At 34.4% G+C, this 12291-nt stretch overlaps 1 protein-coding gene across 3 annotated transcripts in view; it reads left to right on the forward strand.

Moving 5' to 3' along the window:
* LOC150095210 (stromal membrane-associated protein 1) overlaps positions 1-12291 on the forward strand; it is a 166750-nt gene that overhangs the window by 91338 nt on the left and 63121 nt on the right. For all 3 annotated transcript variants that reach the window (XM_090410137.1, XM_090410136.1, XM_090410138.1), the window contains one exon: positions 2005-2289. In XM_090410137.1, the coding sequence (XP_090266263.1) occupies positions 2005-2289 (285 nt within the window). The remainder of the gene's footprint in view (positions 1-2004; positions 2290-12291) is intronic.

Genomic DNA, 12291 nt, shown 5'->3' on the forward strand with positions numbered 1-12291 from the left:
AAATTCCACACTTTAAGTAGACCTTGATACAAAAAAAAAATAAAAAATATATATATATATATATATGTTCTGCTGGTGTTATTTGCTACTAATAATTACAAAAGCAGTTCTGTTTTTAAAGGACTGATCAACAACAATGCATAATAAAATGAATTTCACTTGTATATACTATTAACATCTCATTCATACTATGAAAACTATCAGTTTTTAGATTAACAAACTTCAGTACCTTTTGAACAAATTAGGATGAGGGTTTTTAGGTGATTTTTAAAGTAGAAGTCAGAACTTGGTGGAGCATTCTTTAGTGATGCACTATAAAAGAGTGCATGTGAAATACTATTATATGATTTGTATTATATTATACTGACATTATATTACTTGCTATATGAAACACCATTATAGTAAATTTGTCTACTGTAAAAAAAAAAAAAAAAAAAAAACTTAGCCAATTCCCATAACATCAATGTTGTGCTAAAGCAAACTTTCTATAACAAACTGTTCCTTGGACTCCTATGAATTGCCCACACTGAAAGTATTCCATAGAATAAAGTTTACATAAATTCTCAAGATACTTTAAAGAGGATGTCATGCCTTAACGACTGTCTTGATCTGAATTTCAGTTGAATTTATTCCATATACTAGCTTGGGTGGTAGAGGAGATTGCTGTTTCCACTCCCCACAAACTTATATTCAAATAAACTGTGGGACGGGTGCTAATTTCATTATTTAGGTGATGCATGGTTGGTGTGAAAATTATCTAGCACTACTTTGATTATTCAAGGCTTGAGATTGTAATAAATTTGGTATGAAAATCAGCAATAAAAAGACTGGACAGTGAAAATAGGCAGAAACATTGAAAACATCAAATGTATCCTGAATGGTGAACCTGTAGAACAAGTAAAAAACATTTAAGCTATTTAGGTACAAAAAAAAGGTAAATTAAACATGGAAATTGAGAACAGAATAAGTAAAGCTGGTATGGTAGGATTTCAGCTCAATCAATTTATATGAAATATATAAAGAAAGAAATTAGCTGTATATAAGACAGTGCTCAAGCCAACTTTAACTTATGCATTTGAGAGCTGGGTTTGAAATAAAACAATTGATTAAAGACTGGAGACCTGATATGAGAATTCTGAGGAAGATTAGTGGAGTAAACAGATGGCATCAATGGCGATCACATTAAAAATGAGGATAGCAAGAAATAACTTGCCATTGTTAGCATTCAGGAATGTGTTAGCAGAGCTAATCTCAGGTGGTATGGTCACTTAAACAGAATGGGAAAGGAAAGATTAGCAAAAGAAGTGTTCTTTGCCAGGTTGGCAGGAAAAGACCCAGATGATGACCAAGGTGTAGATGCATTGATACAATAAAAAGTATATAAGATATATAAAAATATAAGATATGATAATGTTGAAATTTTGACAGATAACAGAATAACTTGGAGTAAAATAGTTGATCGGAAGTTAGTAATGGCATAACTTTTTCATGTGGTACTATCATAATTGTGTACACCAACCCCTTAGGGTATATATATCAGGAATTTTATGACGATAATGAAGGCCTGAGATTATGTCTTGGAAGAGTGACATGTTTGATCTCTAGAGCAAGATTCTAGAATTATCTAACACGTACCCCAACTATGGTACTAAGTGATGTCCTGCAAGTTGCAGCTTTTAAGGGTGAGATTACCACATATGTATTAAGTGGGGTGGGGGGAGTCACAGATTGCTATCCATCATTCAGTAGCAGTAATGCATATTGTTTAATGTAATTGTAAATTTTTGAAGATCCTGTAGATTTATCATATTGATAAAATATTTGAAACAAATTTTATCGAATACATATTTACTTACAATCAATAAATCATTCAGTGTAGATGATAATTATAAGAAATTAAATCATTTTTAAAAACAATGTGAATAATTTCTTTTTTCTTATAAAAAAAATTATACAAGGTGAATAATTTCTTTTTCTTATAAAAAATTATATAATTACTTACAGATGTCCCATCTGCTACTCAGTTAGCAGATGATCCTTTTGATGCTTTCCTAAGTGCAGCTCCTGCATCATGTGAAACTATTTCAAATGCAAGTGAAAGTACAAATTCATATTTATCTTCACAAGCAAACATCCAGTCCAATGCTGAAACCAACTTTTTCAGCCAATCAGAAACAGCAGATACTCCAAAGAAATCAGTATTGACAAAAGAATCCATTTTGTCTCTTTATGGCTCAGGGACCTCCCAGACCCAACAGCCACAACAACAGTCCATATTTGGAGTTCCTGGTATATATGAACTTATGATAATTAGTTAATATTTAAAGATTAAATTAAATGGGGGAAAATTTTTTTTTTCTCTTTTATCTTAAAAATATACATTAATCATAAAGAAAGCACAGGGTAATTCATAATTCTTTAATTTATTATATCTGGAAAATTGCATTAATCAAGACTCTAACCACAAGTGTTTTATATATTATAATGTATATTGAAGACAAAACACAAGGAATTAGCAAGAACCAAACATAAAAAAACAAAAACAACATAAATGTGGAAAGAGAGTACAGTGTTTGTGTATGGCACAGGCCACACTGTTAAGCATAGGAAATCAGAGTTAAGTCCTGGCCTAAGTCCCATAGAACCAATGATGTTTTAAGCTCTTAAAGGTAGAAATGGTGGAAAATTGTACTTTGATGACAGAACACAAAGGATTAGCAGGAGCGAAACATAAAGAACTCAAAATAGCACGAAAAAGTAAAAAGTATAAATGCAAATCATAATAACAGACATAAGAACTAAGAGTATGAAATTATTATAAAAAAATAAAAATGCCAAATTAATGTTTCAATTTTGAAATGGCGTGTATGATTAAACTAATGTCACTTACCTGATATCTTCATAGTGAACTAAATGTGCGCAGACTGTACCATTTTAAAAAAAAAAAAAAAAAAAAAAAAAAATCAAATTCTAAATCAGTATAGTTTCTTCTTTATGGATAAAGGTTCTTTATCACCCCTTTATTTAAAGGGGTGCTTAAGGGTCAAAGCTGTATAACTGAGAGGAGACCTCCACATAGCCTTTAAAGGAATGCAGAGAGCCAACTAGGGTTTCTGACCTAATGTCCAATCCTCACCTTCTCGTGGCGCATCTTGTTGGGTATCTACCTGGATATTGAACAAACTAGAATAGGCTAGCAATTTCAGATTTAGCCGACCAAATTGTATTCTTATTGGCATAAACCAAAATACAAAATGATGGTACAACATGACAACATTTCATGCCAAGTGGGGGCATCGCCTGGTTAAACAAGGCCCCCGTTGGTTTTGCCAGGGAACCAGGGCGAACAGCAAAAAGTCAACTGCTGGTACAAATCTGAAAACGCACATCGACTCAACATCACCAGAGTTAAAGATTGGTATTATCAATGTAAGAAGCCTAAATGGCAAAGAAATGGAGCCAGCTAAGGAATTAGATAAGTACCAGATCAACATAATAGGGGTGACTGAAACAAAACAAAAAAAAAACTGGTGAGATCTTTTTGAGCAATAAATACAAAACGTTATATTCAGGCAATGACAATGAAGGAAAAGAAGGAGTAGCCATAGTATTCAACACTAAATACGAGGCTAATCTTCTTGAATGGCAGGCAGTCTCAAGTAGAGTGATGTGGGATAATATCAGAATGGGGAATTGGACAATGAGACTTATTTGTGCCTATAGTCCCACAGAAGGTTCTACTAAGGTAGAAGTGGAGGAATTTTTTGAGGCTTTAGAGAAGACAACTGACACAATGAAAAAGGAAAAGTTGGTCCTTGTTGGGGATCTAAATGGCAGAGTACGAAATGATTGTCAGACATTCAAAAATATTTTGGGAAAATTTGGAGAAAAGAGCAAAGCTAATAATAATGGCAAATAACTGTTGGATTTCTGCTCACGACATCGACTATGTTCCAATATAAAAATGTGCACAAATTCACATGGAGAGAAGAGGCAAGGCATAAGAAAAGTCTAATTGACTATGTCATTGTTGATAGTGATGTTTTCTCCCTAGTGCAGGACACCAGAATGTACAGATGATTTGAAATTGGAAGTGATCACTATTTAATCTTGAGCAATATAAAATTGAATTTCGTATTGAAAAGAATAACATGTAAGAAAATTTTAAAGCGAATATAAGTTGAGCAGCTCTCAGATGTGAACTGTAGACTAAAATACACAGATTATTGAAGAAAAAATGAGAGTTTGAGAACAGCAACCAAACCTTGGAGATTCAGTGGCAAGCCTTGAAGAAAACCCTGATTGATTCAGCCAGAGAGGCATGTGGTGAGATTGTCTGCAAGGATAGAAAAATCAGAACTCCCTGGTGGACACAGAAAGTTAAAGAGGCAGTGAAGGAAAAGAAGAAAGCATATCAAAAGTTCCTGGCAAATAAATCAGCTTGTGCTCTTAGAGAATAAAGAGACAAATGCAAGAAAGTTAAACACTTTGTAAAAAACTAGCTAAACAAAAGTCATGGGAGAATTTTGGCAAAAACACAGAAAATAAATATCAAGAAGGTGGCAAAATATTCTGGAGGTTGTTGAAGAAGCTTAGAAATGGAGTAAAGAGTGCTGTAAAAGGAGTTAGAAATGATAAAGGTGACATGAAAATGGGAGAAAAAGATATCCTTGAAGTATCGAATAATTACTTTGAAAAATTGCTAAATGAAACAAGCAGTGTGGTAAAAAACACCCTTCAGGCATACAATCAGGAATACATATCCATACTTGAAGTAGAAAAAGGCTTGAAATGTGGAAAGGCAGCAAGAGTAGATGGTATTCGACCAGAAATGCTCAAGTATGGAGTATCAAGAACTATGTAGTGGCTGCACTACATAGTTCAGAAAGCCTTTACAGAAGGACGAATTCCCGATGATTGGAGTAGAGCTCTCATAGTACCCATATATAAAAAGCGAAATAAAACCGAATGTGAGAATTATAGAGGTATTTCCCTACTGAGTGTTTCTGGTAAGATTTATGCCAGTATACTTGAGAAACGGTTGAGAAGAATTGTGGAAGGAAATCTTGGTGAAGAACAAGCTGGATTCAGACCAAATAGAGGCTGTCAGGATCAGATCTTCACTTTACGACAAATAGTGTAGAAATCATGGGAATATAACAAAGATCTGTATTTAAGTTTTGTTGATCTGGAAAAGGCATATGACAATGTGCCCAAGAGAGAAGCTATTCAATACGCTACAGTTATATGGTGTCAATGGGGCATTATATCAAGCAATACTTAGTCTGTATTTGAGTTGTAAGTCAGCAGTTAGAATTGAAGGAAGTACAGGAAGATGGTTTAATGTTAAATCTTGTGTGAGACAAGGATGTACATTATCCCCTCTGTTATTCATTATCTATATGGATCACATTATGAAGGAAAATGGTATTAAACATGATATCAGAATTGGAGATGTTATTGTCAGCTCTTTGCTTTATGCGGACGATGCTATACTTCTAAATAAATCTGTTACAAGTGTGCAAGATTCCCTGACTAAATTGAATCACTGTTGTAATAGATATTGTATGAAGGTCAGCAATAAAAAGACAAAAACGATGAAAATAGGCAGAATCGTTGAAAATGTCAAATTCATTGTGAACGATGAACCTGTGGAACAAGTAAAACATTTTAGCTACAAGTTATGAATCTGAGAGCTGGGTCAGAAGTAAAAACTTGACCAAAGACTAGAGACCGCAGATATGAGAGTCCTGAGAAAGATTAGAGGTGTGAACAGATGGCATCAATGGCAATATCATATTAAAAACGTGGATATTAGGAAAGAACTTGACATTGTCAGCATCCAGGAATGCATTAGCAGAGCTAATCTCAGGTGGTATGGTCATTTAAACAGAATGGGAGAGGAAAGATTAGCAAAACAAGTGTTCTCTCCCAGGTTGGCAGGAAAACAACCCAGAGGAAGACCAAGACATAGGTGGATTGATACGGTACAATGAGCCTTAGACGATAGAAATATAAGATATGATAATGTTGGAGTCTTGACAAGTAACAGACTGATTTGGAGGAAAATTGTAGATAGGAAGTTATTAATGATGTAAATTTTTCATGTAGTACTATCATATCCTGTACACCCTCTTGAAGGTACATGGCAGAAATTTGATGATGGTTCTTTATCATAATTTTAAGAGCTGTTATCCTTGCAAATTTTAATAACACTTTAAATTAAAGAAATACTGCTTTTTGTGTCATTTCTTTAATTTAGAGTTCTAAAAGCATCAATTTATGCTAACTATCTATTCCTTGTATCCTCTCCCTCATTGTGATTGGAGGTAATTGGTTATAAAGTTGACTGACAGTGCTTAAGTTTTCAGACTCTGCATATTTAGTTTATTATAAAGATTTCACATAAGTGACATTAATTTAAGCTACCACAACATTTTGTAATTTAAACATTTCAAATTCATCTTTCATTTTTGTAATTTCATACTCTTCTAGTTCTTTCTTATGTCTACAATTATTATTTGCATTTGTACTTTTAAATGCTGTTCTGTGTGCTTTATAACTAATGTCTTGCCATTCCTTTTGTGTTGTTTGTTGCCATTTTGTTTGACACTCCTCCTCACTTCATTCCCATTGAACCATATTTTTTTTCTTAAATTCATATCAACCCTTGCACTATAACAGACTATTTGTCCAATACTTATGGATTCATTATAGCAATCATCGACTGTACAATTTTGAAACAAAAATTGTTTTTTTATTGCTAGATTATGGCTGGGCAGACCACCATCACATGAAACATAGAGAGGATAAGAGCATGGTTTGTCTATGTAACTGACAAAAATCAACTCTGTGTGTGTGTGCGCAAGGATGAGATTTACGATGTCACAATCTATTGTTTGGGGCCAAACAAATTCTAACTTCCGTAAACCTATAATTGTGAAGGTGATATAGAATTTTTCCAGACATTCTATAATGAAATGCAGTAGTTTATACCACCATCCCTGCAAATCTTACAAGATCTTGTGGGCATCCCTCAAAATTCATGCTGCTTTTAACATGATTACATTGATATGGAAAATTTTTTAATAAATTGGATTATTTGATACCTACCTTATAATGGATGGTTTTCATATCTAACACTTCTGTTTTGCTGTCCTGCTTCATGTAGCTCTACAATATATCACATAATAAAAATTTTAAAGCGAATTATAAGTAACGACCTTATATTTCTGATCAGACTTATCAAGAGTTCCAGCAATCTCTGCAACTTGTTAAGAAAAAAACTTCTAAAAAAATATTTTTTTTTACACCCTACATTTTGCTTTTTTTTTCTGCTAAATTTTTAATAATTGTTTCCAATATTTCTCCATTTGAAATTATCTCCACTTCGTCTTAAGCGAAATAAATATAAAAAAAATATGTAAGAAAGTTTTAAAAAGAATTAGTCAAGTAGCTTTTAGAGGTAAGCTGTAGATTCAACTATACAAACATTTTTCAATTAAAAAAAAATGAAAGAATGTAAAAACAAGAACCAAATTTTGGTGTTTTTGGCAAACTGAAGAAAACATCAATTCAGTCAAGGTTATTTGCAAGGATACAAGAGTAGACTGAATAAGTAGGGGAATCTATCTGATTGGCTTGTAACTAAGGTATTCAAGAAGGCTAGAGCCCCCTTTTTTCCTGTTTGACAGTAAATTAGAGATGCATATCATTGAGGAATTATAAAAAAAAAATTGGAAAGATTCTGTGGGACATATGGCAATGATATAGTCTATATATCTCGGCCATACTTTGGGGTGGGGTGGGGATTGAATGTGGGAACTCATTGCTGCATCTTCAGTTTATTTAAAGAGTTGGTCCACAGCATTTCCCAAACTTTTCCTATGATGGAACACTTCACAAATCCTGAAATTTTAACAGAACACCTTGGTTAGAGTCAAGTATTATCGGTCTCATTCAATGTAAAGCTAAACGCACATTATCGCTGAAGCAGACTGTATCACATCGCAAAAATGCGATGGTGCAGGCTACACGCATTTTCAATGCCTGTCAATTTTAAGCAAGGTAAATGCGCTGCATCGCATTCACCTTGCTTGTGACCACACGTTTCCTAGAATAAATACCTCCATACTTCACTCTTGCTTGGAGGTGTCGACAACCGTAGTCAGCTAAGTCAAGGCCAGCGCTTGTTGGCCTTAATAGCACAATCCACATGCAGAGTGAGAAGCTCCTGATTTTCAAACATGTTTGAACTTGTTGCAGCATTTAAAACCATTCCAGGCTCATTTTAATTTTGATAATTTTTCATGGAACACTTATTCACATTCCACAGAACACAGTTTGGGAAACTCTGCCCTATTAATGCGTAATCCAGTACTTTGAACAGCTGGGACAGGATGCCATTTTGAGAAAGAAAGCACATAAAATTTTTTTTGATATGGACAGTCAAAAAAGTAGCCTATCAAAACATGCCTTGCATGAAGATAATTTCAGCAGGTGGAAAAAAATCCAAAGCTACTACACAGATCCCAATTTAAATCACAAAAGGCTGTTCCTATAAATGACGTGCTAAAACTCAGTGAATTTTAATAGAAAAAATGGTATAATTCTACATAAATTTTGGTGCTCTACCTTATTTGCCCATCAGCAGTAATCAGAGAACATCACCACAGAGAGTGCCACTGTCATCATCTATACATATAACTGGCCTTTTATTTTAAGTTTATTCTTCACTATTGTATATTTAGCTGGCAAAATGTCAGGTTGTAAATATTTAGTTAGTAAATTATTTATTTCATTCTTGTTTCTACATAGTTTTATTTCTGGAAAAATACTAACTAGCATCATAAGATAATCTTGAAACTCATTTTAATTTATAGGTTTGAGAATTGGATTAGAAATACAGTCTTAATCAAAGACCAGCATCACAGATTTGAGAATTCTGAGAACAGTTAGGTGGTGTCAATTGATCATATTCAAATGGAGATGTTAGGAAGAAACTTGACTTTGTTAGCATTCAAGTAGAGAACAGTTAATTTAATTTAGCGAGCAGATCTAATTTAAGGTGGTTATAATCATCATCGTCATCAACTTCCTGACATGTACCCTCAAGGGGTATACAGGATATGATAGTACTACATGAAAAATTTACATCATTACTAACTTCCTATCTACAATTTTCCTCCAAATCAGTCTGTTACTTGTCAAGACTCCAACATTATCAGATCTTATATTTCTATCCTCTATGGAACTTTGTACCGTATCAATCCACCTATATCTTGGTCTTCCTCTGAGTCGTTTTCCTGCCAACCTGACAGAGAACACTTGTTTTGCTAATCTTTCCTCGCCCATTCTATTTAAGTGACCATACCACCTGAGATTAGCTCTGCTAATGCATTCCTGGATGCTGACAATGTCAAGTTCTTTCCTAATATCCTCATTTTTTAATATGATATTGTCATTGATGCCATCTGTTCACGCCTTTGATCTTTCTCAAGACTCTCATATCTGTGGTCTCTAGTCTTTGGTCAAGTGTTTTACTTCTGATTCAGCTCTCAGATCCATATGTTAAAACTGGTTTGAATACTGTCTGGTATACAGCTAATTTAGTTCCGACTAATTTCTCTCTTATTCCACATGAATTTATTCAATTGACTTCCTATCATACCAGCTTTGTTGATTCTATTGTCTATTTCCATATTTAATTTACCATCTTCACTAAAAATCGTGCCTAAGTAGCTGAAATGTTTTACTTGTTCCACAGGTTCCCCATTCACAACACAGTTGACATTTGAACAATTCTACCTATTTTCATTCTTTGTCTTTTTAATGCTGACCTTCATACCATATCTATTACAACAATTATTCAATTTAGTCAGGGAATCTTGCAAACTTGTAGCGGATTTATTTAGAAGTATAACATTGTCCGCATAAAGCAAAGAGCTGACATTAACATCTCCAAGTCTGATATCATGTTTAATACCACTTTCCTGCATAATGTAATCCGTATAGATAATGAATAACACAGGGGATAATGTACATCCTTGTCTCACACCAGATTTAACATTAAACCATCTTACTGTACTTCAATTCTAACTGCTGACTTACAACTCAAATAAAGACTAAGTATTGCTTGATATAATGCCCCTTTGACACCATATAACTGTAGTGTATTGAATAGCTTCTCTCTTGGCATCTTGTCATATGCCTTTTCCAAATCGACAAAACTTAAATACAGATCTTTGTTATATTCCCATGCTTTCTCAACTATTTGTCGTAAAGTGAAGATCTGATCCTGACAGCCTCTATTTGGCCTGAATCCAGCTTGTTCTTTACCAAGCTTTTCTTCCACAATTCTTCTCAACCTTTTCTCAAGTATACTTGCATAGATCTTGCCAGGAACACTCAGTAGGGAAATACCTATGTAATTCTCTCATTCAGTTTTATTTCCCTTTTTATATATAGGTACTATTAGAGCTTTACTCAAATCATTGGGAATTCGTCCCTTTGTCCAGTCTTTCTGACCTATGCAGTGCAGGCACTGTAAGACTTTTATACCACCATACTTCAGCATTTCTGGTTGAATATCATCTACTCTTGCTGCCTTTCCACATTTCAAGCCTTTGATGGCTTTTTCTACTTCAAGTATGGATATGTATTCCTGACTGTATGCCTGTTGGGTGTTTTTTACCACACTGCTATCACTGCTTGTTTCATTTAGCAATTTTTCAAAGTAATTACTCCATACTTCAAGGATATCTTTTTCTCCTGTTTTCATGTCACCTTTATCATATCTAACCCCTTTTACAGCACTCTTTACTCCATTTCTAAGCTTCTTCAACAACCTCCAGAATATTTTACCACCTTCTTGATATTTATTTTCTGTGTTCTTGCCAAAGTCCTCCCAATGACTTTTGTTTAGCTGCTAGTTTTACACAGTGTTTCGCCTTCTTTGTCTCTGTATTCTCTAAGACCAAAAGCTGACTTATTTGCCAGGAACTTTTGATATTCTTTCTTCTTTTATTTCACTGCATCTTTAACTTCCTGTGTCCACCATGGAGTTCTGATTTTTCTATCCTTGCAGACAACCTCACCACATGCCTCTCTGGCTGAATCAATCAGGGTTTTCTTCCAGGCTTGCCACTGAATCTCCAAGGTTTGGTTCCTGTTCTCAAACTCTTTCATTTTTTCTTCAATAATCTGTGTATTTTAGTCTACAGTTCACATCTGAGAGCTGCTCAACTTTTATTCGCTTTAAAAGTTTCTTACATGTTATTCTTTTCAATACGAAATTCAATTTTATACTGCTCAAGACTAAATAGTGATCACTTCCAATTAAAAATCCTCTGTACACTCTGGTGTCCTGCACCAGGGAGAAAATATCGCTCTCGATAATAACATAGTCAGAGACTTTTCTTATTCCTTGCCTCTTCTCTTCATGTGAATTTGTGCACATTTTTATGTTGGAACATGATGTTAGTGATAACCAGTCCATGTCCTGAGCAGAAATCAACAGGTATTGCCATTATTATTAGCTTTGCTCTTTTCTCCAAATTTTCCCAAAATATTTTTGCATGTGTGACAATCATTTCCTAGTCTATTTAGATCTCCAACCAGGACCAACTTTTCCTTTTTCATTGTGTCAGTTGCATTTTCTAAAGCATCAAAAAATTGCTTAACTTCTACCTTAGTAGAACCTTCTGTGGGACCATAGGCACAAATAATTCTCATTGTCCAATTCCCCATTCTGATATTATCCCACATCGCTCTACTTGAGACTGCCTGCCATTCGAGAAGATTAGCCTCGTATTTTATGTTGAATACTTTAGCTACTCCTTCTTTTCCTTGATTGTCATTGCCCAAATATAACATTTTGTATTTATTGCTCAGAAAGATCTCGCCAGTTTTTGTTTCATTCACCCTTATTATGTCGATCAGGTACTTATTCAGCTAACTCCATTTCTTTGCCATTCAGGCTTCTTGTGTTAATAGTAACGATCTTTAACTTTAGTGATGTTGAGTTGGGGTGTGTTTTCAGATTTGTTCCAATAGCTGACTTTTTGCTGTACGCCCTGGTTCCCTGGCGAAAACAACAGGAGACCTTGTTTAACCGGGCGACGCCCCAGCCGGGATCAAATTTTGTCATGTTGTACCATCATTTTGTATATTGGTTTAAGCCAATAAGAATACAATTTGGTCTTCTAAATCCAAAATTGCCAGCCCATCCTCGTTCGTTCAGTATCCAGATAGATACCCAACAGGGTGCACCACGAGAAGGTGAGGATTGGA

This window comes from Typopeltis vanoorti, chromosome 20 (genome assembly GCF_054136105.1).
Source record: "Typopeltis vanoorti isolate ZY-2024b chromosome 20, IOZ_Tvanoo_1.0, whole genome shotgun sequence".
Classification (NCBI taxonomy): Eukaryota; Metazoa; Arthropoda; class Arachnida; order Uropygi; family Thelyphonidae; genus Typopeltis; species Typopeltis vanoorti.